Source organism: Carcharhinus amblyrhynchos, chromosome 34, assembly GCF_965287045.1.
Source record: "Carcharhinus amblyrhynchos chromosome 34, sCarAmb.v2.hapA, whole genome shotgun sequence".
NCBI lineage: Eukaryota > Metazoa > Chordata > Chondrichthyes > Carcharhiniformes > Carcharhinidae > Carcharhinus > Carcharhinus amblyrhynchos.
Window position 1 is genome coordinate 17,590,907 of NC_137357.1, and position 27,858 is coordinate 17,618,764.

General features: G+C 47.8%; 1 protein-coding gene across 1 annotated transcript in view; it reads left to right on the forward strand.

The window, feature by feature from the left end:
• The window catches only part of LOC145361149 (anthrax toxin receptor 1-like), a 183,817-nt gene that overhangs the window by 50,498 nt on the left and 105,461 nt on the right, over positions 1-27,858 (forward strand). The window contains exons 8-11 of the mRNA XM_080216766.1: positions 3,291-3,371; positions 4,672-4,732; positions 11,187-11,285; positions 17,317-17,386. Of these exons, the coding sequence (XP_080072892.1) occupies positions 3,291-3,371; positions 4,672-4,732; positions 11,187-11,285; positions 17,317-17,386 (311 nt within the window). The remainder of the gene's footprint in view (positions 1-3,290; positions 3,372-4,671; positions 4,733-11,186; positions 11,286-17,316; positions 17,387-27,858) is intronic.

The window sequence follows — 27,858 nt, forward strand, 5'->3', positions numbered from 1 at the left end:
ATGGGCTTTGCTCTGACTGGGAAAGGTGACTTTTCACTTCAAGGGGCTATATTTTTTTAACAACACAATTTGATGACATTCTGCAGTCACTGATGTGTTTCTGCCCATGCTCAATGTGCCCAGGGGTGTTAGTTAACATTGTCCCCCTGACTACAGCCTCTCACTTTTCAGAACTTAATTTCAATCCACACACACTGACTTCACAGGAGATGAGTCTAATTTTTCCAATCAGGCCATTGAGGTTGGCCTATTGGAATATGAACTCCCTGATTAAGCAGTCAATTGATGGGCCAATCAGGGAGTCTTTTCCTTGTATTTAACCAGGAGTGTCAGTTCCTCAGCTCTTTGAGGAGGTAACAAGGAAGTTCGATAAAGGAGAACCAGTGGATGTGATTTATTTAGATCTCCAGAGGGCCTTTGACAAGGTGCCGCACAGGAGACTGTCCAATAAGTTCAGCGCCCATGGTGTTAAGGGTAAGATCCTGGCAAGGATAGAGGATTGGTTGTCTGGCCGAAGGCCGAGAGTGGGGCTCAAGAGGTCTTTCTCAGGATGGCAGCCTATGACGAGTGGTGTGCCTCAGGGGGTCAGTGCTGGGACCACAACTTTTCACAATATACATTAACAATTTGGAGGAAGGAACTGAAGACACTGTTGGTAAGTTTGCAGATGATAGAAAGATATGTGGAGGGGCAGGTAGTATTGAGGAAGCAGGGGGGCTGCAGTTGGACAGGTTAGGAGAGTGGGCAAAGAAGTGGCAGATGGAATACAATGTGGAAAAGTGTGAGGTTATGCACTTTGGAAGGAGGAATGGAGGCATAGACTATTTTTTAAATGGGAAAATGCTTTGGAAATCAGAAACACAAAGGGACTTGGGAATCCTTGTTCAAGATTCTCTGAAGGTTAATGTGCAGGTTCAGTCAGCAGATAGGAAGGCAAATGCAATGTTTGCATTCATGTCAAGAGGGTTAGAACATAAGAGCAGGGATGTACTTCTAAGGCTGTATGAGGCTCTGGTCAGACCCCATGTGGAATATTGTGAGCAGTTTTGGGCCCCATAGCGAGGGAAGGATGTGCTGGCCTTGGAAAGAGTCCAGAGGAGGTTCACAAGAATGATCCCTGGAATGAAGAGCTTGTCGTATGAGGAACAGTTGAGAACTCTCGGTCTGTACTTGTTGGCGTTTAGAAGGATGTTGGGGGGATCTTATTGAAACTTACAGGACACTGTGAGGTCTGGATAGAGTGGACGTGGAGAGGATGTTTCAACTCATGGGAAAAACTAGAACCAGAGGGCACAACCTCGGGCTAAAGGAACGATCCTTTAACACAGATGAGGAGGAATTCACCAGACAGTGGTGAATCTGTGGAACTCTTTGCCACAGAAGGCTGTGGAGACCAGGTCACTGAGTGTCTTTAATTAGAGATAGGTCGGTTCTTGATTGATAAAGGGATCAGGGGTTATGGGGAAAAAGCAGAAGAATGAGGATGAGAAAAACATCAGCCATGACTGAATGGCAGAGCTGATTTGATGGGCCGAGTGGCCGAATTCTACTCCTATGTCTTACAGTCTCTGGCACTCCTGAAGGTAGACTGGTGACTGCGAGCACTCTGTGTTCTGCTGTTGGAGTTGTAAATAAAGGGATTTTGGTGAAGGGACTTCAGCCTCTGAAGACTTTTTGCAATGGGTCATCTGCCATCTGCCTCTCAATGCTTTTATTAGTCCTCTGATGATTAGCACTAATGGAAAGATCTGCTCGGGAGGTCAGGAGGGAAGTGAGAAACTTCAGCAGCCATTAAGTCAGCGGACTTGATCTGGAACAGAGGCTTTGGCACTGGACTGGGTAGAGGGTTGGCTGTGCATGAGTGCTGATGTAAAGTGGGATTTAAGTGTACGGACTGCATGAAGGTTCATTTATCCCACGCTGGAGAAACCATCAAGGGAAAGTGTAACTCCAAGAAACAATACTCACTGCTGATGCTCTCGCTCTCTCTCTCTCCTAGTCAAGCCATTGGTTCTGCAATGAAACCACATAGCAGTTGATTCAGACTTGTCCTGCTGCCCAGCTCCTGGCCAGAAACTTGCTCTGTCTCTCTCTATCTCTGTTTCTCGTTTCTCATTCTCTCTCTCTCACTCTCCGTGCAGCTCCTCAGACTTGGGGGCACTCCCTGAGGTTTCCAATTCCCTTCCAGGCTCCTTAGCCACCCCCCACAAGCAGCTGCAAGCTTCCCTGGGCTCCTGCCACACAGCCCCAGATTATTCCGTGCTGCTCTCTCCCTTGCCTTGGTGGCACAGCGGGTGAGCACTGCTGCCTCACAGCGCTCAGGACCCGGATTCAGCTCCCGGCTTGGGTCGCTGTCTGTGTGGAGTCTGCACGTTCTCCCCGTGTCTGTGTAGGTTTCGTCTGGGTTCTCCGGTTTCCTCCCACACTCCAAAGACGTGCAGGTTTGGTGCGTTGGCCATGCTAAATTTTCCCTCAGTGTACCCGAACAGGCACTGGAGTGTGGTGACGAAGGGATTTTCACAGTAACTTCATTGCAGTGTCAATGTAAGCCCACTTGTGACTAATAAATAAACTTTACTTTGTTACTTTACTTGTTAATTTATTTCATTGCAGAGTTAATGTCAGCCGACTTGTTACACAATTAAATAAACTTTAAACTTAAACTCGCAAGCGGCAGGGATGTGGGTTCAATTCCAGCCTCGGGTGACTGCCTGAGTGGAGTTTGCACATTCTCCCCGTGTCTGCTTGGGTTTCCTCCGGGTTCTCGGGTTTCCTCCCGCAGTCCAGAGATGTGCAGGTTAAGTCGATCGGCCAAGCTAAATTGCCCCTGAGTGTCAGGGGGACTCGCGAGGGTAAATGCATGGCGTTGAAGGGATAGGGCTCAGTCAGGATTGTGGACTCGATGGGCCGAATGGCTGCCTCCTGCATTGCAGGAATGTATCATTTCCAAAGTGGTTTGAGGGGGGAGAAAAAAGTCTCTTTGCAAAACATCAGCGAGCTGGTTTTGGGAATTCATTCCTTTTCTCCATTTAGATATTCTGGAAAGCAATCCATGCTTGATGGTTCCAAGTGAAAATAAGATTAATATGGAATTGCATTCAACTTCTGCCTAATGTTTCAGGTTCTTTTCCAGTAAACTTGCAAAAATTGAACTTGTTGATGGGAAAGAATTTTTTTTTTTGCTTATTTCTGGAATATTATTTCTTCATTGTGTGTGTCTCTCTCTCTCTCCCTCTCCCTCACTCCCCTGCACCTCCCTGCCACCTTCCTCCTTTTCCCCTTGCCTGCAGCTGGCACGGATTGCTGACAGTAAGGACCATGTCTTCCCCGTCAACGATGGCTTCGAGGCTCTGCAGGGAATCATTGACTCGGTGAGTAGAGCCTGAACGCGGCTGCTAATTGTCCAGCCCTGGACGGCACTTATTTGCATGCAGCTGTTTCGAGTTAAGTTGATTGAGGCCCTGGGCCCCGTCTGCAGTGAGGCACATGAGAATGGTAAGCTGCGAGAGCTCAGGACACAGGAGCACAGCACTCCCAACACTCAATCAGACAAAGAGCCAAATTCCACACACATGAGGACGGCCTCAGCCAGGATCTTGGGCTCGTGTCACACTATCTGTAACCCCCACGACTTGCCTGGGTGTGCAAAATCTCGCTAACTATCCTGTCTGGAGACAATACACATCTCTTTAACCTGTGCTTAATGCCCTCTCCATTCGCACCATCTGCATCTGTAAAGACTTGATTGCCTGTTGAGACTCGCATTCTAACCATTATCTTGCAATGGAGTTTGTGCCTACGTATGCCCTGTTTGTGAACTAAACGCTTCACTCACCTGATGAAGGGGCAACACTCCGAAAGCTCGTGCTACCAAACAAACCTGTTGGGCTTCACCCTGGTGCTGTGAGACTCCAGCCCAACGCCGGCAACTCCATGTCACACGCAGATCGGGGTTAACACTGACAAAAGGCAGCACTGCTAAGCTGATGGAGGGGGAGGAGGAGGAGGGAGGTGATGATGAGAGTTGGAGTGACAATAAAGGCAGCGCTGCAGCATTTGTACGCTATTAAATTGAGCTCAAACATCCAGTGCCTGCTGTCGATGGACTGCTCAAATTGAGTCCTGCAGTGTTCATTCCTGATTTATCGAGGTGTGGAGATCCCGACAGAAAGAGACCATTCGGCCCATCGAGTCTGCACTGACTATAATCCCACCCACCCCCATATTTCTACATATTTACCCATTCATCCCTCTAACCTACGCATCTCAGGACACTAAGGACAATTTTAGCATGGCCAATCAACCGAATCCACACATCTTGGGACATGATTTGACTGAATGCTAGAAGTGGTTCAAGGGTCTGAATGGCCTATTTCAGTTCCTATCCTCCAATCATTTACTCGCACGGGCTCTCACCTTTTCCGTTCTATGTTTTCGTTATTTAATTTAACAATTTCTCCTGCTTGGTTTTGTTCCTAAATGTTTTGGAATGCTGTCATCCTGCAGGGTTCAAATCTTTAATTTTTACAAATCCAAATGTGTGTAATATTTTTGTCTTTAACTCATCAGATCGGCACATGTTAATGTTTAGGAGTAATTGTACCTCTCCCAGTTCTGAGTGGAAAGCGTTGTGAGGTTACTGATTGCTTCTTCTTTCTCCCCACTGAATAGATCCTGAAAAAATCTTGTATTGAGATTCTGGCTGCTGAACCCTCGAGCATCTGTGCTGGAGGTAAGTACCAGAGGCCAACACCAAACACACTGAATGTTGTCCTTCTTCAGCCTCTTGAATCCATCCCAAACAAAGCATTGCAGCCAGATAATGTTCTCATTCCCGTTCCATCGGAAAAGATTTATATTCAATGCAGACATTGGAATTAGGAGCAGGAGGAGACATATTCAGCTCTTGGAGCCTGCCCCGCCACTCAATCAGATTAGGGGAACACGGTGGCACAGTGGTTAGCACTGCTCCCTCACGGCGCCAGGGACACCCGGGTTCGATTCCCGGCTTGGGCGACTGTCTGCGTGGAGTCTGCACCTTCTCCCGAGCTTTCGGAGCGCCACTCCACTCATCTGAAGAAGGAGCAGTGCTCCGAAAGCTCGTGATTCCAAATCAAGGTGCAGGACTTCAATCTGATGCTGTGAGACTTGTTACTGCATCTTAAAAGGGGAAAGCAAGATCGGGGAGGGCAGGGCGGAGGGGGTAGTTTCAGAGGGGAAATTCCAGAGATTAAGGGTGGAACTTGCCTGTTGTGCTTGCTCCAAGACCGGAAAATCCCATCCGTGGTCAACGGACCTTTGCTTGGCCTGTGTCCGTGGACAGGAAAATTCCATCCTAAGAATGAAGAGCATGGCCACCGATGATGGAACAATGACAGTCAGAGAGACCAGAAATAGATACGCAAACTATCTCCGGGGTTGGGGTTGAAGGAAGTTCCAGAGATAGCAAGGGGAAAGGCTGTGGGAAGGCTTTGAAAGCAAGAACGGGACTTTTCAGGTCGGGAGCTAATGGAAGTCATTGTGTCCAGGGCTGGTGGGTGAATGTGATTCAATCTCAGGATATGGGCTGCCTGAGCTCAGACTGTTGGCCTTCTTTCTTTGTGTTTTGGGAGATGATTCCCATCTCCCAACATCCAACAGTGACGTGAATCAGAGGAGGAATTTGCTGGGGGCAGTGAGTACAGACATGGGTCAGATCTCAAACCATGCCTTGGCAAAGCAGCCAGCATTAGTAAGGACCCCACGCGCCCCGGACATGCTCTCTTCCACTGCCTTCTGTCGGGAAAAAGATACAAAAGTCTGAGGTCACGTGTCAACCAACTCAAGACCAGCTTCTTCCCTGCTGATGTTAGACTTTTGAATGGACCTACCTTGCACAAAGTTGATCTTTCTCTGCACCCTAGCTATGACTGTAACACTACATTCTGCACTCTCTCCCTTCTTTGTCCTCTATGTACTCTATGAACAGTATGCTTTGTCTGTACAGCATAAGAAACAACAATTTTCACTTTATACCAATATGTGTGACGACAATAAATCAAACCAAATATGAAGCTGATCTTTCTCGACACATTAGCTATGGCTGTAACTCTCTCCCTTTCTCGTCTATGAACAGTGTGCTTTGTCTGTACAGCTCACAAGAAACAATATTTTTCACTGTATACTAATACAATGATAATAATAAATCAAACCAAAATCTGAACAGCACCTGGTGAATTGGACTGCGAGGTTGCTGAGTGCGGCCCTCGAGCACGATACTGTGCGAGATTGTGGCCCTCGGAGAAAGGAAGCTTTCAAAACAATTGGAACATCCAAAAGATGTCAGTTTGTAACAGGACGAGGGTCACCAGAGGAGCACCTCCCTGCCTTTGAATTCTCATTCATTCACACAGCATTGGTTGTCAATGCAGCCAAATTGACATGGAGTTGAAGCCTTGTCTGGCGTGCGTTCATTCTCTGCTGTTGTCTCGAGTGGGACCGTTTCCAACTGGGATCAACTGCAAAACATGCTGATGGCAGTGCAGTTTTGGCAATGGCCAACCCTTTTCTTTCGATGTTTGGAACTTAATGCAGCATTTTAAATGATTAAGATGTGAGTGCCTCTCCAACTCCTTCCCCTTTTTGGAGAGATTGTGTCCCATGCGTTTTCACTGTGGCTTTTAATTAAGTTGCTTCCATTTATCTTAACTGCCAGTATTTTAACTTGGAACCAATCCCATTCGTCAACCACCCGATAGGTCCACAGGCCCTTGGTCAGAAACCATTTAAACATCTCAGGCTTGTTATCATATCCCTCCATGCCCCCTTGTCCCCTCGCTGTTTCTGTAACCTGGGACTCTGAGGCGACACAGTAACACAGTGGTCAGCACTGCTTCCTCACAGCACCAGGGACCCGAGTTTGATTCCCGGCCTTGGGTCACTGTCCATGCAGAGTCTGCACATTCTCCCCGTGTCTGCACGGGTTTCCTCCAAGTGTTTCCTCTCACAGCCCATGCTGGTTAGGTGCATTGGCCATGCTAAATTCTCCCTCCTGAACAGGCACCAGAGTGTGGCGATTAGGAGATTGTCACAGTGACTTCATTGCAGTGTTAATGTCAGCCTACTTGTGACACTAATAAATGAACTTAAATCTTGAACCTTCTCCAAGATAGCTGTCTTTTTTTCAATATTGTGCATGCCCAATTTTAATCACTCTCCCAGTAGTGGTTCTGCGTTGAGCTACCAAGACCTCGAAGCTCTGGGATTCCCTCTCCAAACCTCTCAACCTCCGTACCACCCTCTCCTTCTTGAAGCCACTTGTGAAGACCTCCTCTTTGTCCACGTTTTTGTTTCCCTGCCTGAGTGTCTCCTTGTGTGGCTTAGTGTCAAATCTTGTTTTGCTAATTCTTCTGTCAAGCGCCCCAAGGTGTTGGACTCAGCTGTTCGAATACAAGTCATTGTTGTTCAGTCAGTTACCATTTTAAAGTCTTCCAATGATCTCAAGGAGGGCAAAAATCGTAGAAACCCTAGAGTGCAGAATGAGGCCATTCTGCACCAGCGACAATCCCATCCAGGCCCAGATATTTGCCCCACTATTGCCTCTAACCAACGCATCCTGCGACACTCAAGGACAGTTTAGCCAATCAACCTAACCTGCACATCTTTGGACTGTGGGAGGAAACTGGAGCACCCGGAGAAAACCTACGCAGGCACAGGGAGAACATGCCAACTCCACACAATCAGTGACCCAAGACGGAATCGAACCCGGGTCCCTGGAGCTGTGAGGCAGCAATGCTAACCACTGTGCCACCCCGAATGGAAAGAAAAGTCAGCCAAAGCTCCCGGTACTCAGACCATCACCATCTTAAACCAGTTTGTTTTGGAGAAGTTAGAGCCTGCCTCAAATAAGCAAGACGTTAATGAGAGTGGATTATTCAATCTGCAAAAATAAAGTTAAACTTTATTTATTTGTCACAGATAAGGTCACTGGGGCGGCACGGTAGCTTCACAGCACTAGGGACCCTGGTACATTTCCCAGCTTGGGTTACTGTCTGTGTGGAGTTTGCACATTCTCCTCATGTCTGTATGGGTTTCCTCAGGATGCTCTGGTTTCTTCCCACAGTCCAAAGATATGCTGGTCAGGTTGATTGGCTGTGCTAAAAAATTGCCTTTAGTGTCCTGAGATGCATAGCTTAAAGGGATTAGTGGGTAAATATATTGAGATATCGGGGTAGGGCCTGGGTGGGATTGTGGTCGGTGCAGACTCAATGGGCCAAATGGCCTCTTTCTACACTGTCGGGTTTCTATGATTCTACAAGGCTGACTGTAAAATTCCCCTAGTCACCACAGTCTGGTGCCTGTTTGGGTCAGTGCATCCAACCAGCATGTCTTGCAGTATGTGGCAGGAAACTAGAGCACCCTAAGGAAACCCATGCAGACACTGGGAGAATGCGCAGACAGCACACAGACAGTGACCTTAGCCGGGAATCGAACCCAGGTCCCTGGAGCTGTGAAGCAGCAATGCTCACCACTCAAACAAAGCAGATCAAATTGAACCAGCCATTTTTATGCAATCAGTTATGCGATGATGAATCCAGAAACTCAGCTAATGTTCTGGAGACATGGGTTGGAATCCCACCACTGCAGATGGTGAAATTTGAATTCAATAAAAAAAACTGGAATTACGAATCTGCTGATGACCATGAAACTTGTGTTGATTATCGGAAAAACCCATCTGGTTCACTCATGTCGTTTAGGGAAGGAAATCTGCCATCCTTAACTGGTCTGGCCTACATGTGACTCCAGAGCCACAGCAACGTGGTTGACTCTCAACTGCCCTCGGGCAAATAAGGATGGGCAATAAATGTTGGCCCAGCCAGCGACATCCGTGTCCCATGAATGAATAAAACAAAAATTGAACCAGCTCAATTTTAATGCAATCAAAATAACCAACCTCAGAATTGAAGGGGAGGGTGCAGTTTTTTTATGAAAGTAAACTGAATCTCAGCTGACAACGTGATGGGGTTAATTCAGGGAAGCATGTATTCTGGAATGAAGTGTGCTCTTGTGTGGCGAGTAACTGCAGTCACCAGAAACAACAGCGGTGGCTCAGTGAGTGGGCATCGGTCCCAAGAGAGATTAAGTGATGGAGATGGGGGATTCTTGCAATGACGTCCAACCCACTGGCCATCCCTTCCAGGATAGAGTTGCTGGCTTCCCTTCCCCTCTCCAACAGAGGAGGGACTCTGCAGACCATCTGGATGACACTCAGTGCTTTCCCTTTCCATACTGGCTCAATCTTGCTCCAGAAAAATGGAATATGATGATAATATTCACTTCCAAGATCCTCAATGTTTGGCGGAAGGAGGGAAACACAAAGACTTGGATTTCTATAGCTCCCAATCACACCCCTCAGACTTCTCCAAGCACATCAATGTCCAGTTCATAACTTGAAAGTGCAGTTACTATTACTTGGTGGGCTTGTATCTTCAACACAGCAATATCACATAGAAAGCACTGATAATGAGTCATAAGAACATTGCAACTCGGAGCGACCGAAGATACGCCGTCAATGACTCTACCGTACACTAAACTGATTTTTCACAGAATTTATATCATAGAACCAGCGCAGAAGGAGGTCACTCATCAAGTCTGCACCGACCACAATCCCACCCAAGCCCTATCCCCATAAACCTACTTATTTACACGACTAACCCCCAACACTAAGGGACAGAAATCAGATTGTGTGACCTTATTGGAGTTGTCCTGAAATAAATAACTGACTTGTGCCATTTATTCTCTGCTGCAGGACTTTTCTTTGTCTTCACAGATTATTGCATGCTTCGAAGGCCAGTGCACATTCACATAGGGTGTCTTCATCCTGATAGTTGGCCCGTGATTCTTTAAAAGCTCAAGGGAACAATTAGGCTCACGTTCCTGAATGGAAGTCATAACTTCTAACACATTCGGTGTCATGACTTTTCGCAGTCCAATCTCGTTAGCTAATGAGGTCATTCCCCCACCCTGTCCTCGTGTGATCTGAAAGTTAGCAGGCATGATGTCAGGAGCTGGATCTTACCCACGCTCTTCCCCGTTCGCTCATCAAACGGGTTGCAAAAGTCAATTGAAAACAGAGAAAGAAGAACAAGATTTGGAAGGCTGGAATTCCAAAAGCTTGCTTTTAATTAAGGGTTTACGACTTCCCAGCATTGTTAAAGAAAGGAGTTTGGGGTCATCTTCCATGTTTCAAGAAATCTAATCTACAAAATACTCTGACATGAGCCTCTTAGGTGGTATAGTGCATTCCAAGGAGAAGATTATGCAAAGCAACTGCGAATGGGTTGACTTGGTGTTTATTTGATGGATTACTGAGCACAATGATTTCAGCAGGTTCCATCGCTGGAATGCTCCGAGGGTGGGCACGTTGGCACAGTGGTTAGCGCTGCTGCCTCACAGCTCCAGGGACCCGGGTTCGATTTCTGGCTTGGGTCACTGTCTGTGCAGAATCTGCATATTCTCCTTGTGTCTGCGTGAGTTTCCTCCGGGTTGTCACGCGCGTTGGTCATGCTAAAATTCTCCTTCAGTGTACCCGAACTGGCGCCGGGGCGTGGCGACTCGCGGATTTTCACAGTAATTTCATTGCAGTGTGAATGTCAGCCTACTTGTGACGAATAAATAAATAAACTTTTCATCAGCTCATCCTCAGCAGGGACCTCAGCAGGGTTGTCCTGCAGATAAGGGCCAGAAGGGTTCAGAAATAAAGTTGATTTATTCGTCACAAGAAAGGCGTACATTAAACACTGCAATGAAGTTACTGTGAAAATTCTCTCGTCTCCACAATCTGGCCCGTGTTCAGGTCAGTGCACCTAACCAGCACGTCTTTGGACTGTCGGAGGAAATTTACACAGACCCAGGGAGAATGTGCAAACTCCACACAGACAGTGACCCAAGACCGGGAATCGAACCCAGGTCCCTAGCGCTATGAAGCAGTCGTGCTAACCATTGTGTTAACGCACCGCCCACGTGTGTGTGTTCTAACGTGTGAAATACGTTCTATCCTCGGAGCTATCGCCGCCGGTTTCAAAAAGGTTCTGGCACTTAGCGGCTCCTCGGGGCCTGCCAGACACGCAGCAGGCAGACCCGACTCTCATCGATCGCGCGCCACTCGAATTCAGTGCTCTTTCTAACTCGTATTTTCTCGTTCTTAGAGACGTTTCAAGTTGTTGTGAAGGGGAATGGGTTCTCCCACGCACGGAGTGTGGATAAAGTACGCTGCAGCTTCAAGATTAACGATACCGTGACCCTCAGTAAGTATATCTGGGAAAATTGAAATGTAGGCTCTTTCTGCCAAGATCCTGTAAATTATCATTTAAATTCGGCAAGTTAGTTTCGCCCTCAATTCCGAAAAAAAGCAACATGCAGAATGCTGTCAAAGCTTTGCAATTGCGTGCAGCTCAGATTTTGTCCATTGATTGTAGTTTGAATTCACCATTTCAAACCTCAGTCCAACTTTCCTCCTTTCCTTTCCTGCTCAAAGTGACTCTCAGGTTTATCTGCCCCGCACAAATAATACGCCCCCAACCTCCTCAGCCCCAACTCCCACTGAATCTGCACACCCCGCCCCACTTTCTCAGGAGACTAAGGAAATTCAGCATGTCCATCACGACTCTCATCAATGTTTACAGAAGCACCAGAGAATCCGTCCTTTCCACGTGTATCTCACTGCTTGGTATGGCTCCTGCTCTGACCAAGACCGCAAGAAACTACAAAAGGTTACGCATGTCGCCCAGTCCATCATGCAAACCAGCCTCTCACCCATTGGCTCTGTCTACACTTCCTGCTGCCTTGGAAAAGCAACCAGCATAATCAAGGACCCTACACACCCCGGACATTCTCTCTTCCACCTTCTTCCATCAGAAAAAAAAGATGCAAAACTCTGAAGTCATGCACCAACTGATTCAAGAGCAGTTTCTTCCCTGCTGCCATCAGACTTTGAATGGACTTAGCTCGTAAGGAAGTTGACCTTTCTCAACACCCGACAATGACTGTAACACTACATTCTGCACCCTCTCCTTTCCTTCCCCCCTACATACTCTATGAAAGATCTGTTTCGTCTGTATAGCATGCAAGAAACAATACTTTTCACTGTGTCCCAAAACAGATGACAATAAATCAAACCAAATCTGACCCCAGTCCAACCACACATGATGAAATTCCAGGGACCACTGAGTACACTTACACTCCTGCCAGCAGTCATATGTTGGACCAGTGAGGGAGCTAAATTAATTTTGGAATCTCCCCCAGCCCCATAACCCGCTAAGACATCTTCATTCCTTGAAATCTGGCTTCTTAAACATACCTAGTTGCACCATCACAGATAACTGTGCCTTCACTTGTTGTGTTCCAAGCTCTTGAATTCCCTCCCTAATCCACGTGGCTCTGTGTCACAGCGCTCCTGTGTAGTACTTGTATTAATCTAAGTTGTTCTTTAAGACAATTGTCTTTGCTATGTGCGCTGAGGGACGTCAGATACGCTTTGTAATTAATTATATGATGATTATGGGATGTACAACACAAAGGTATTGCCTTCAACTGCTGCAACTTGCTGCAACTGTACAGGGTACTGGTGAGGCCGCAGCTGGAGTACTGTGTGCAGTTTTGGTCGCCGCACTTGGGGAAGGATATTTTGGCCTTGGAGGGAGTGCAAAGGAGGTTCACGAGGCTGATACTGGAGATGAGGGGGTTGGACTATGAAGAGAGACTAAATAGACTGGGCCTGTACTCATTAGAGTTTAGAAGGATGAGGGGGTATCTCATTGAGACGTATAAGATAATGAAGGGGATGGATAGGGTAGAGATGGAGAGATTCTTCCCGCTTAGAAAGGATAGCAGGACGAGAGGGCACAGCCTCAAGATTAAGGCGGGGCCAGTTTAGATCAGATTTGAGGAGGAACTTCTTCACTCAAAGGGTGGTGAATCTCTGGAATTCTCTGCCCGTTGAAGTGATGGAGGCTACCTCGCTAAATATATTTGAGTCACGGGTAGATTGGTTTTTGATAGACAAGGGAATGAAGGGTTATGGGGAGAAAGCGGGAAAGTGGAACTGATCCACTTCAGATCAGCCATGATCTTATTGAATGGTGGGGCAGGCTCGAAGGGCTAGATGGCCTACACCTGCTCCTATTTCTTATGTTCTGATGTTCTTAACAGCACCTTCCAAGCTTGTGACCTCTGCCACCTAGCAGGACAAGGGCAGCAGATATCTGGGGACACCACTCCCTGGAGGTTCCCCTCATGACTCACCATCCTGACTGGGAAATATATCGAACGTTCCTTCACTGGCACTGGGCCAAAATGTTGGGACTCCCTCCCTAACAGTACTGAGGGTGTACCTACACCGCATGGAGAGCAGCAGTTCAAGAAGGCAGCTCACCACCACCTTCTCGTGGCCAATGGGTAGTAAATGCTGGGCTGGCCAGTGACGCCCACGTTTCCCGAAAGAAGAAACTGAACGGAAGGTTCATGAGGAACGTACCCTGACAACGTGCAAGCTGTCCAGGCAGCATTCACCAGGCATGGGGGCCCCAGGGTGGGAGCCTTAGCCATAGGGCTGGCAAGCACTTTCACCTTCAAGTTTAAATCATGATGGAAGAGTTGCGTCTTGTCAAAGGGGTTTGCAATGTTTCAAACAAAGTTCAAGTCTTGACTGCCGATGAAACCTCCTCACCCCCGATAAAAGAAAAGTGTGAAGCAGCGGGTAAAATAATCTCTGACTCAGATTCTGGTAAATCTCGAGTCAGCAAGGCACCTTCTCCCGAAGCTTCTCCAACGAGGGAATCGCGTTCAACGTGACCCAATAGAATTCTACAAGATCATAAGGGGCATGGACCAAGTGGATAGTCAGAAACATTTTCCCGGGGTGGAACAGTCAGTTACAAGGAGGCACAGGTTCAAGGTGCGAGGGGCAAGGTTTAAGGGAGATGTACGAGGCAAGTTTTTTTTTACACAGAAGGTGGTGGGTGCCTGGAACTCGCCGCCAGGGGGGTAGTGGAAACAGATACGATCATGACTTTTAAGGGGCGTCTGGATAAATATATGATTGAGATGGGAATCAAGGGACATGGTCCCGAAAGGATAGGAGTTTAAGTTCACATGGGCAGCATGGTCAGTGTTGGATTGGAGGGCCGAATGGCCTGTTCCGGTGCTGTAATTTTCTTTGTTCCTTACGACCTCGTGTGAGCAAGACACTTTGTCCTGAAGCTATTCCAACAATGGAATCACGTGCCAACGGGTGGCACGGTGACACCGTGGTTAGCACTGCTGCCTCACAGCACCAGGGACCTGGGTTCGATTCCTGGCTTGGATCGCTGTCTGTGTGGAGTTTGCACTTTCTCCCCATGTCTGCATGGGTTTCCTCCAGGTGCTCCGGTTTCCTTCCCACAGTCCAAAAAAAGCGTGCGTGTATCCATTGTTCATCTGTTTGAAAAGCAAAGCTAATCATTCACCCTTATTCAGCCTGAGAAATGATCTCAATCAGGCTGTTGGACCTGCTCCTTTGTCTTCGGGGGATGTCAGGTGGATTATGGGGTAAATATCTCGGGGTTACAGAGATGGGGCCTGGGTGGGATTGTTGTTGGTGCAGGTTCGAATGGGCCAAATGGCCTCCTTCTGCACTGTGGGTATTCCATTCTCTGTTCGATGTGGTCTTGAGTGAGCGACACACTTTCTCCCAAACTTTTCCCAAGGATAGAATCACATTTGATGAGGGAGAGCATTCCAAAAGCTGGAATGCTGAAGAGGGCGATGACTTAAAGCCCCCAATTTTACAGAATTTTACACACCTCAGGCTGACTGAAAGCCTCCGCTGGACCCTACTGATTTCAGGCAGGATACAAGCGTGGAAGACCATCCGGAGGTTGAGTTTCAGGGCTGACATTTTCATGAGCGATGACCCTCGCCCACTTGCCAGCTTAAGTACTTTTCCATCCGATATTTGTGTTGCTCCAGGTGAGACATCGGGGTCATTTCAGGCCACCAATCCCAATCTCCTGCGTTTCCGGGTGAGGGGAGATCCAGTTCCCTCTGCATCAAGAGTGCATTTCCAAACAAACCAGTTTGATTTTCCATTCCTCCACAACAAACATCCTGTCAGCTCTATCCTGAATTTTGAACGAAAGCCAATTTGAGGCCAGATTCTGCTCTGGCCTCACATGCACTGGGAATGAGATTTAAACTTGAATGAACACAGGACTCCCGCAGGCGAGAACAGAGACGTCTTGTCAATTGTTCGTCCTGGCTGAGTGCAGAATGCTTGCCTGCTAAAATATTTTGTGTGTTGTATCTCCATGGACTCAAACCAGGGCAACACCCGACAGCACAACTCACTCTGCTGTATCACCAGAAGAATGGAGTACAAGGATCTGGAAAAAGGAAAATAAAACCATGTAGGCTGCTGTCTTCACCTTGACCTAATACATCTCCACAGGGGCATCAGAGAATAACTCCAAATGAACCCTGGGTGTGAAAGCCGTTGGGGAGCAAATTAATGCCTCGCACCAGGGAATTGTGAACTCATTGGGGTCGATAAAAGGAGGACGGTACTGTTTTTACAATCACTTTGTATGCAGAGGCCATGAGGGAAACCTTTAACAACGCCTTGCAATTATCTCGCTGTGTAATTGTAACGTTAAGATCCCAATGTGCTTCAGAGGAATGCAATCAGACAGAATTTGACACTGAGGTGCACGATGAGGTATTAGGGCAGGCGACTGAAAGCTTGTTGGAAGAGGTAGATTTGGCCTTGAAAGGGAGAAGAGAGCAGGAGAGAATGGGCTGAATGGCCTCCTTCTGCACTGTGGGTATTCTATTCTATTCCACATTCAATACGACCATTCGATGTGATAAATTGCTCCTTCCTCTTCGGGGGATGTCAGGTGGATTGGTAGGGTAAATTTCAGAGCTCAGGGCCCGGGCAGTTGGAGGCTCAGCTGCCAGTGGCAGAGCGATTAAAATCAGGGATATGCAAGAGGACAAGGATTGGAGGAGCTCAGACGTCTCGGAGGGTTGTAGTGTTGGAGGAGATTGCTGAGGTAGGGAGGGATGAGACTTGGAGGCATGGGCCGAATGGCTTCCTTCCACACTGTCGGGATTCTACGATTTGAAAAGAAGGATGAGATTTTGAAAATTGCAGTGTTGTTCTCAGTAAATGTTGAGGTGTTGATTGATGCAGTAATTGGCCATCATCACCAGTGGTGGTTCTTTTGGATGAGAATGGACCATATTCTCAGTATATCGGATGAAATTTGACAGCCTGTCCCACCGGCAGGATTTTCCAGTCCCGCCGAAGTCAATGGATCTTTTCTTTCATTTCATTCATTGACCTGGTTGGGTCAGCATTTATTGTCCATCCCTAGTTGCCCTTAGAGGGCAGTCGAGAGTCAACCACGTTACGGTGACTCTGGAGGCACATGCAGGCCAGTCCAGGTAAGGACGGCAGATTTCCTTCCCGAAAGAACGTCAGTGAATCAGATGGGTTTTTCCATCAATGATTTCATGGTCATCAGTAGATTCCTAATTCCAGATCTTTTTTGGATTTAATTCGAATTCCACCATCTGCCATGGGTGGGATTCGAACCCGGGTCCCCAGAACATTAGCTGAGTTTCTGGATTCATGGTCTAGCAATAATACCACATGGCAATCACCTCCCCTAAATGGCTGACTGCATTCTCTAACCCCGTCCCCTCCTGACAAGGCTGGAAGATTCCACCCACTTAGAGCTACAAGACAAATTGACTGGATCCACTATACCAGGATCTTACATCCAACAGTGAGTTGTCTCACAACACCAGGTTAAAGTCCAACAGGTTTATTTGGTTGTACGAGCTTTCAAAACATTGCCCCTTCATCAGGTGATGAAGGATGAGTGTGATGAAGGGCCAGTGCTCCAAAAACTTGTGCCACCACGTAAAACTGTTGGTCTTGAACCTGGTCTTCTGAGATTACTTACTGTGCCCACCCCAGTCCAATGCCGGCATCTCCGCATCATCAAGCAAAGAGCTTGGCGGTGGCCTGCGATGGATAATTGCAGGAAAAATATATGATGGTTCTTCAGCAATAAGGAGATTATGTTTCTCTTTCGTAAAAGGAAAATGATACTGGGGTTTAAATGCAAACCAAATCTTGTTTGTGGGAAGGGTGTTGTGACAAAATTTGAACTATTTTAGCCAGGTTACTGGCTTGTGAAGATCTGGCCTGCGGTGTGTGTGCATCTGAATTTCTGAAATGTTTGTGGCATTCCTCACGTGGACTCAATGGCATTTTTTTTCTGTCTCTTCTAGTTCAGAAGCCTTTGGTGGTGGAAGACACGTATTTGCTCTGTCCTGCACCAGTACTGGAAGAGGTTGACAGGTACATTGAGACTTTTACTCCGCCAGCCCCATCCCCACAATGTTTTGTTAGCTGGGCAGAATTCTTGGTACCTGAGGCAATCCCAATGGTCAGACAGAGCACGATTTAAGTCAGTGTTGTCTGACTCGCTCTTGCTCCTAGGTCAGATACCGTTCCAGGCAGGTCCAATTTTGTCTTTTAAAAAACGTGGAGAGTTATGTGGGTCAGGTGGGTACAGAGGGATATGGACCAAATGCAGAGAATTGCGACGAGCTTAGTGGTTACAAAAAAAAGGAGATATGTGCAGGGTAAGTTTTTTTTTTACACAGAGGGTGGTGAATGTCTGGAATGAGTTGCCTGGGGGAGGTGGTGGGAGCAGGTACAACAGCCGCATTTACAGGGCGTCCGGACAAATCCGTGAATGGGACGGGAATGGCAGGATCCGGACTCTGTCAGCGCGAATGGTTTTAGTTGAGGCAGGCATCATGATTGGCGCAGGGATAAACTGAACTGGAAAATCAAAGACTCGCATTTACACACGACCAGACATCTCGATATGCTTTCTAGCCAATGAAGTACTTCTGTATTGGAGCCCATGTTGCAGTCACACAACTATTGTCGTGCAGAGGGAAGCCATTCAGCCCATCACATCCATACCAGCTCTTTGTGCTGTTCTCACGCCGCCTCCCTGTCACCCAACACATTCTCCCTTTTCAGATAACCGTCTAAATCTCTTTTGAATGCACCGATTGAACCTGCCTCCACCGTGCTGTCAGGCAGAGCATTCCAGATTCTTCACCACTCGCTGCCTGAGAAACCTTTCTCTTGTATCACTTTTGTGGTCTAAAACTCGAGGGCACAGGTTTGAGGTGAGAGGGGAGAGATACAAAGGGGCAATTTTTTTTCACACAGAGGGCGGTGAGTGTCTGAAACAAGCTGCCCGAGGTGGTAGACAGTGACATGGGTAAGATGGGTATCGAGGGAGATGGGCCAAGCGCAGGCAGTTGGGACTAGCTTTAGGGCTTAAAGAAAAGGGGTGGTGTGGACAAATTGGGCCAAAGGGCCTGTTTCTATGCTGTAAACCTCTATGACTGTCTATGTCAGTGATAGATATCAGGAAGAGCAAGGGTCTCAACACAGACCTTGGGAACTACACTACAAACTCTGCTCCAGTCGGAAAGCATCCATTAATAATGACTGTCTTCCCTGTCACTCAGCCAATTCTGTGTCTACATTACTCCTGTCACTTTTATTCCATGGGTTATATTTTGCTCACCTTTTGGCAAAGGGGCAGCACAGTCGGCACGGAGGTTAGCATTACTGCCTCCCATCGCCAGGGTCCTGGGTTCAATTCCCGGCTTGGGGTCACTTTCTATGTGGATTTTGCACATTGTCCCCATGTCTGTGTGGGTTTCCTCCCACAGTCTGAAAAACGCGTTGGTTAGTGCATTGACCATGCTAAATTCGACCTCAGTGTACCCGAACAGGCACCAGAGTGTGGGGACTAGAGGAATTTCACAGTAACTTCATTGCAGTGTGAATGTGAGCCGACTTGTGATGTGAATAAATAAACTTTGAACTTACCTATGCACAGCTAATTCCCAGAAGCAGCAATGCAATAATGTTCAGACAATCTGTTTCTGTACACATCCAGAGATGTGCAGGTTAGATTGATTGCTCCTTCGTGTGGAACCTTCCACACACCTGGCGAAGGAACAGCGGTTCCGAAAGTTTGTGGGTTTACTATCAAATCAGCTGGTTGGACTTTAAGCTGGTGTTGTGAGACTTCTTAGCCTGATTACACACAGGCTGAAATTCTCCAGCTCTTCCTGCTGGTGGGATCTTCCTGCCCCGCTGAATTCGACCCTCAGCCAACTGATGGTGGAGGCGTGGGCGAAGAATGTAAATTGAAAGATCCTGCCGGTGGCCATTTCCCAAATGGGGAGATGCTTAGGAAATCAGTACCACAAAGGGACTTGGGAGTCATTGCTCAAGATTCTCTTGAAGTGTTTAGGAAGGATAGGCAGGAGGAAAGAGGGGGTGGCGTAGCTCTGCTGATTAAGGACAGCATCAAGGTGGTAGCAAGGGATGATATCGGAGCCAAAGAGCAGAAAGTGGAATCGTTGTGGGTGGAGATTAGGAACAGCAAAGGGAGGAAGACGCTGGTGGGTGTCGTCTATAGGCCCCCGAATAATGATCTGGAGGTGGGGCGGGCTGTTAACGCGCAAATAAGTGCGGCGTGCAGGAATGGGACGGCAGTAGTTATGGGGGATTTCAATCTGCATATTGATTGGTCGACCCATGTTGGACGAGGTGGGCTCGAGGAGGAGTTCTTGGAATGCTGCCGGGATAGTTTCCTGGAACAGTGTGTGTTGGAGCCGACGAGGGAGCGAGCTATCTTGGATCTGGTGCTATGTAATGAGGCGGGTAGAATTAGGGACCTTGAGGTGAAGGATCCTCTTGGAGAGAGTGATCATTGTATGGTGGAGTTTCTGTTGCAGATGGAGGAGGAGAAAGTGGGTTCCCGGACACGTGTCCTTTGTTTGAATAGAGGGGAGTATGGTAGGATGAGAGAAGAATTGGCGAATGTGGACTGGGGGAGTGCGTTGGAAGGTAGGTCTGCTGAGGAGCAGTGGAGGATCTTTAAGGAGATCTTTCTTGGTGCTCAGCAGAAATTTATTCCGATGGTCAAAAAGGACAGTAGGAAGAGAGGTAATAAGCCGTGGATAACGAAGGAGGTGAAGGAAAGTGTTAAATTAAAAGCGGAGGAATTTAGAGTAGCTAAGAGCAGTGGGCGAGAAGAGGATTGGGAAAGGTTTAAATGTCAACAAAGATTGACAAAAAAGTTGATAAAGGAGGGTAGAAGAAGCTATGAAGCTGGGCTAGCACTTAATATAAAAAAGGATAGCAAGAGTTTTTATAAATATATAAAAAGGAAGAGGCTGGCTAGGGTGAACGTTGGTCCCTTAGCGGATGAGAAAGGGGACCTAGTGGTAGGGGATGGGGATATGGCTAAGGTCTTGAATAACTTTTTTGTTTCTGTCTTCACGGAGGAGGACGTGAATAATTTGCCGGGTGTTAGCGATGGAAAGGTGGTAGGACTGGAGGGTCTTAATGACATTACTGTTACTAGAGAGGTGGTGCGCGACAGACTGGAGGGGCTGATTGTGGACAAGTCCCCAGGACCGGATGGAATGCATCCGAGGGTTCTGAAAGAAATGGCGGAGGTGATAGTGGATGCCTTGGTGGTTATTTTCCAGACGTCGCTGGATTCCGGGGAAGTGCCGGAGGATTGGAAAACGGCTAATGTTACGCCGTTGTTTAAGAAGGGTGCCAGGCAAAAGGCGGGGAATTACAGGCCGGTTAGTTTAACGTCTGTGGTAGGTAAAATGTTAGAATCCGTCATTAAGGAGGAAATTGCGAGGCATCTTGAAGGGAATTGCTTGATAGAGCAGACGCAACACGGTTTCATTAAAGGGAAGTCGTGTCTGACAAATTTACTGGAGTTCTATGAGGATGTGTCTAGGGCGGTGGATAGAGGAGAGCCGGTGGATGTGGTCTTTCTGGATTTTCAGAAGGCGTTTGATAAGGTACCTCACAAGAGGTTACTGCAGAAGGTCAGAGGACATGGAGTTGGGGGTAGGGTGTTAGCGTGGATAGAGGATTGGTTGTCAAATAGGAGGCAGAGAGTGGGGGTCAATGGGTGCTATTCGGATTGGCGGTTGGTGACTAGTGGAGTGCCCCAGGGGTCGGTGCTGGGGCCTCAGCTATTTACCATTTATATAGATGATCTGGAGGAGGGAACCGAGTGTAGGGTGTCGAAATTTGCTGATGACACCAAGATTGGGGGAAAGGCAAATTGTGCGGAGGGTGTGGAGAGTCTGCAGAAGGATCTAGATAGGCTGGGCGAATGGGCCAGGAAATGGCAAATGGAATTTAATGTTGGCAAGTGTGAGGTGGTCCACTTTGGTAGGAAGAATGGTAGGAAGGACTATTACTTACGTGGCGAAAAACTGCAGCAGGCGACGGTGCAGAGGGACCTCGGGGTCCTTGTGCATGAGTCGCAAAAACCCAGCCTGCAGGTGCAGCAGGTGGTCAGGAAGGCGAATGGGATGCTGGCCTTCATAGCGAGGGGGATTGAATATAAAAGTAGGGAGGTCTTGCTGCAGCTGTATAGGGCATTGGTGAGGCCGCAGCTGGAGTACTGTGTGCAGTTTTGGGCGCCGCACCTGCGCAAGGATATTTTGGCCTTGGAGGGAGTGCAGAGGAGGTTTACTAGGCTGATACCGGAGTTGAGGGGGTTGAGCTATGAGGAGAGGCTGAATAAACTAGGCTTGTACTCGTTAGAGTTTAGAAGAATGAGGGGAGATCTCATTGAGACGTATAAGATGATGAATGGGATGGATAGGATAGAGGTGGAAAGACTCTTCCCGCTCAAAAAAGACAGTAGGACTAGGGGGCACAGCCTCAAGATAAAGGGGGGGCAGTTCAGAACGGAGTTGAGGAGGAACTTCTTCACTCAAAGGGTGGTGAATCTCTGGAATTCTCTGCCCGTTGAAGTGGTGGAGGCTGCCTCGCTAAATATTTTTAAGAAGCGGGTTGATGGGTTTTTGATAAGAGAGGGGATTAAGGGTTATGGGGAGAGGGCGGGAAAGTGGAACTGAGCCACGACAGATCAGCCATGATCTTATTGAATGGCGGGGCAGGCTCGAAGGGCCAGATGGCCTACTCCTGCTCCTATTTCTTATGTTCTTATGTTCTTATGTTCTCCTGAGGCAAATGCAATGTTAGCGTTCATGTTGAGAGGGCTAGAATACAAGAGCAGGGATGTACTTCTGAGGCTGTATAAGGCTCTGGTCAGACCCATGTGGAGTTTTGTGAGCAGTTTTGCACCCCATATCTAAGGAAGGATGGCCTTGGAAAGGGTCCAGAGGAGGTTCACAAGAATGATCCCTGGAATGAAGAGCGTGTCATATGAGGTTGGGGGCTCTGGGTCTATACTCATTGGAGTTTAGAAGGATGAAGGGGGATCTTATTGAAACTTACAGGATACCGCAAGGGCTGGATAGAGTGGACATGGAGAGGATGTTTCCACTGGCAGGAAAATCTGGAACCAGAGGGGACAGCCTCAGGCTGAAGGGAAGATCCTTTCAAACGGAGATGAGGAGGAATTTCTTCAGCCAGAGAGTGGGAAATCTGTTGAACTCTTGGCCGCAGAAGGCTGTGGATGCCAGGTCATCGAGTGTCTTTAAGACAAAGACAGATAGGTTCTTGATTACAAAAGGGATTAGGGGTTATAGTGAAAAAGCAGGTGAATGGGGATGAGAAAAATATCAGCCATGATTGAATGGCAGAGCAGACTTGATGGGCCGAGTGGCCTAATTCTGCTCCTTTGTCTTATGGTCATGGGAAAACCTGCTCTGGGGACACGGAAAGAGAATTCCGGACATAGTCCAATAGACTTAACATCTCAGATTAGGGGCCCAGCCCAGATGGAATTGAACTTCCAATCGCGACCTTCTCTCATTCGTTATCCACTTTTCTCTGCCACTCCTCACTGTCCTCATCCTCTGCCCTGGGGAACAGTTTTCAAAGTAGCCCTTTAACTAGCCCAGGATGGTGCTGCTTGCCATGGGTCACTCAGTAGGTTCCTTGTTCGTGCTTTCCACCGGATTGCTCAGAGCCTCTGACTGTGTTAACTCCTCAGAGGCCGGTGTCCCTTCCTGAGATTCTCTTTGCTTACAAACCCTATCCCCCTCCGAGAGAGTTTCAGATACACAGTCAGAACCAAGAGTGAGTCTGACACTCCCATATTTTTAAATGGATTAGACTTCCTGATTGGGCAAGCAAATATGACCTTGGTTAGGGAACTCATCCTCCAAAAGGTCCACCTCATAGACCTTGTCAAAGTCATCACACTGACCACCGCTCAGCCTCACCTCCAGAAAGGGTGGGTACTGTTAGGTCACATGGATGTCTGTGGGTTCATTTGTCCGTGCCCAGATTTGGCTTTACCATGTCTCTCCTTCTTCCTGAGGCTGAATACCGGCACAGAAACAAGAAACTCGAAGCAGGAGGAGGCCATTTGGCCCTTCGAGCCTGCTCTACCATTCATTTTGTTCATGGCTGATCATCGAATTCAATATCCTGATTCTCCCCCCCTACCCATATTCCTCGATCCCTTTAGCCCCAAGAGCTATATCTAATTTCCTCTTGAATTCAGACAACATTTTGGCCTCACCTACTTTCTGTGATAGTGAATTCCACACATTCACCACTCTCTGGGTGAAGTTCCAAAAGGGTTTACCCCTTATCCTCAAATATGACCCCTAGTTCTGGACTCGCTCACCATCGGGAACATTCTTTCTGAACCTACCCTCTCTAACCCTCTTAGAATTTTATAAGTTTCTATGAGGTCCCCTCTCACTCTTCTAAACTCCAGTGAATATAATCCTGACCGACTCAGTCTCTCCTCACATGACAGACCTGCCATCCCAGGAATCAGCCTGGTAAACCTTCACTGTACTCCCTCTATAGCAAGGACATTCTTCCTCAGATAAGGGCACCAAAACTGCATGTACGACTCCAAGTGTGGCCTCACCAACGCCCTATACAATTGCAGCAAAATATCCCTGTTCCAATATGCAAGTCCTCTCGCTGTGAAGGCTAACATACCATTTGCCTTCTTGACTGCCTGCTGTACCTGTGCAATTACTTTCAGCGACTGATGTACAAGGGTTTCAAGGTCTCATTGAGTATCGACCTCCCTCAATTTACGCCTAATCAAGCAATAATCTGCCCTCCCATTATTGCTCCCAATGTGGATAACCTCACATTTATCTGCATTATACATGCAGATGCCCGCACGCTCAGCCTGTCCAAATCACACTGAAGCATCTCTGCATCCTCCTCACAGCTCACCCAACTTCGTATCATCTGCAAGCCTTTGAGAATTCAAACCTGTTTGTGTCCAAGCAGCCCCCTCTAATCTGTCCCATTGACTCCCATCTAAACTGCCAAGCATAACAATCACAGAATACAGCAGTGCAGAAGAGGCCCTTCGGGCCACCAAGTCTGCACCAATGCATGAAATGCCCTGACTAGCCCACCTAATCCCACTTGCCAGCACTTGGCCCATAGCCTTGAATGCTATGGCGTGCCAAGTGCTCATCCAGATCATTTTTCAAGGATGTGAGGCAACCCACCTCCACCACCCTTCCAGGCAGTGCATTCCAGACCACCCTCTGAGTAAAAGCCTTGTTCGTCAAATCCCCCTCTAAACCTCCCAACCCTCACTTTTAACTTGTGTCCCTTCATTATCTGACCCTTTAACTCAGGGGAACAGCTGCTCCTTATCCACCCCATCCATGCCCCTCATAATCTTGTACACCTCGATCAGGTCCCCCCCCTCAGTCTTCTCTGCTCCAGAGAAAACAACCCAAGCCGACCCAACCTCTCTTTATAAGTTAAGTGTTCCATCCCAGGCAGCATCCTGGTGAATCTCCTCTGCGCCCCCTTCCAGTGCAACCACATCCTTCCGATAATGTGGCAAGCAGAGCTGCACACAGCACTCCAGCTGTGGCCTCACCCAAGTTGTATACAACTCGATCATGACCTCTCTGCTTTTGTAATCTATACCTCGATTAATAAAGGGGAGTGCGCCACACGCCTTTTTCACGACCCTATTAACCTGCCTTTCCGCTGAACAAGCTGAAGGAAAGTTTTGGGTCAAACCTTGAATCAATTTGGCGTATCTCCTGCTACTGCTATTCCTCCCTCCCCCACCTCTTCCGGGATGTGTGCGCTGAGAGAGCGAGTTACTTTATAGGGTCTTACTGTGAGATTAACCAGCAGATGTGCATTTCTAGGTTATTACTTGGCATATTTTGTACCATTTTCATATAATTGAAGCCAAAGGGAGGGGATCTTATACAAACATACCAGATTATGAAGGGAATAGATAAGATAGAAGCAGGGAAGTTGTTTGGCGGGTGAAACTAGAACGAGGGGGCATGGCCTCAAAATAAGGGGGAGCAGATCTAGGACTGAGTTGAGGAGAAACTGCTTCACACAAAGGGTTGTGAATCTGTGGATTTCTCTGCCCAGTTGAGGCTACTTCACTGAATGTTTTTAAGCCAAGGATAGATACATTTTTGAACAGTAAAGGAATTAAGGATTATGGTGAGCAGGTGGGTAAGTGGAGCTGAGTCCACAAACAGATCAGCCATGGCCTTATTGAATGGCAGAGCAGGCTCGAGGGGCCCCATGGCCGACTCCTGCTCCGAGTTCTTAAAGTTGGTCTTCAAAACCAGGAGTGCAGACTTCATGTGATCGAACGACAGCGGCTCAAGTTTAAATTGAAGGAATGGTTTTTCGGATCTGAATGCTTGAGTATTGCTTCGCTCAAGTATGAACTAATCCACTTTCATAGAATCATAGAAACTCTACACTACAGAAAGAGGCCATTTGGCCCATCAAGTCTGTACCGACCACAACCCCACCCAGGCCTCACCCCCTTATCCCTTCATATTTTACACACTCATCCCTAAACCTACACATCTGAGGACACTAAGGGGCAATTTTATATGACCAATCAACCTAACCCGCACATCTTTGGACTGTGGGAGGAAACCGGAGCACCCGGAAAAAATTCATGCAGACACGTGGAGAATGTGCAAACTCCATATAGACAGTCACCCAATCCAGGAATCAAACCCAGGTCCTTGGAGCTGTGAAGCAGCGGTGCTAACCATTGTGCTACCATGCTGCCCTGCAAACCTCTTTTATATCTACCCAAGTGAATTGATTTGATTTATTATTGTCACATGTGTTAACATACAGTGAAAAGTATTTCTTGAGCGCTATACAGACAAAACATATCATTCATAGAGAAGGAACCAAGAGAGTGCAGAATGTAGTGTTAAAGTCATAGCAAGGGTGTAGAGAAAGATCAACTTAATGCAAGGTAGGTCCATTCAAAAGTCTGACAGCAGCAGGGAAGAAGCTGTTCTTGAGTCGGTTGGTATGTGACCTCAGACTTTTGTATCTTTTTCCCGAAGGAAGAAGGCGGGAGAGAGAATATCTGGGGTGCATGGAGTCCTTAATTAGGCTGACTGCTTTGCTGAGGCAGTGGGAAGTGTAGACAGAGTCAATGGATGGGAGCTGGTTTGCGTGATGGATTGGGCTGCATTCATGACATTTTGTAGTTCCTTGTGGTCTTGGGCAGAGCAGGAGCCCATACCAAGCTGTGATGCCACCAGAAAGAATGCTTTCTATGGGGCATCTGTAAAAGTTGGTGAGAGTCGTAGCTGACATGCCAAATTTCCTTCGTCTTCCAAGAAAGTAGAGGAGTTGGTGGGCTTTCTTAACTACAGTGTCGGCATGTGGTGATCTGGACACTTAAAAACCTGAAGTTCTCGACTTCGTCCCCATTGATGTCGGCAGGGGCTTGTTATCCTTTTTGCTTCCTGAAGTCGATGACAATCTCCTTTGTTTTGTTGACATTGAGGAAGAGATTATTGTTGCTGCACCAGATTCTCTATCTCACTCCTGTACTTTGTCTCATCTTTGTTTGTGATCCGACCCACTGCGGTGGTGTCGTCAGCAAACTTGAAAATTGAATTGGAGGGGAGTTTGGCCACACAGTCATCGGTGTATCAGGAGTATAGTAGGGGGCTGAGAAGACAGCCTTGTCGGGCACTGGTGTTGAGGATGATTGGGGAGGAGGTGTTGTTGCCTATCCTCACTGATTGTGGTCTGTGAGTTAGGAAGTTCAGGATCCAGTCTCAGAGGGAGGTGCCGAGGCCCAGGCCACGGAGTTTGGAGATGAGTTTCGTGGGAATAATAGTGTTGATGGCTGAGCTGTCGTCAATAAATAGGAGCCTGACAAAGGTGTCCTTGTTATTGAGGGTTGAGTGCAGGGCCAGGAAAATGGCATCTGCAGTGGACCTGTTGCGGCGGTAGGCAAACTGTTGTGGATCCAGGTAGTGCGGGAGGCTGGAATTCATTGGTGCCATGACTCACCTTTCAAAGCACTTCATAATGATGGATGTTGGAGCCACCGGCCAATAGTCATTGGACTGCTTCAGTGGAAGGATGAGCCAATGACATTTCCTTTCTAATTAACCATGCAGATGAGAAAGGAAAGTTGTGCGGCTCCAGTGGGCTGGCTGGGAACCACCTCTCTTTCTGGGCACTCATTGCAAGAAGTGTTTCCTGAGCCCTTTCCCATTTGGCCTGCTGCTTGTGAACCTGCCTGAAGGATGGGCTCTTCTGAAGTCTCTGAAACTCTCCATGAAGTGCCACAGCATTGAGTTATATCACTGGACGGGTGGGGAGGGGAGCTTGCCACCCCAACCGTTCAGGTCGACAGCAACATCTTCATCAAGCCGCCTCACGTGCTTTCACGATGATGCAGACCAATGGCCGAGAAGGAACGAGAAGGAAGCAAAGCCTGCACTCTGGCCTTGTGGCACGTCCTGTTCCATTGCCGG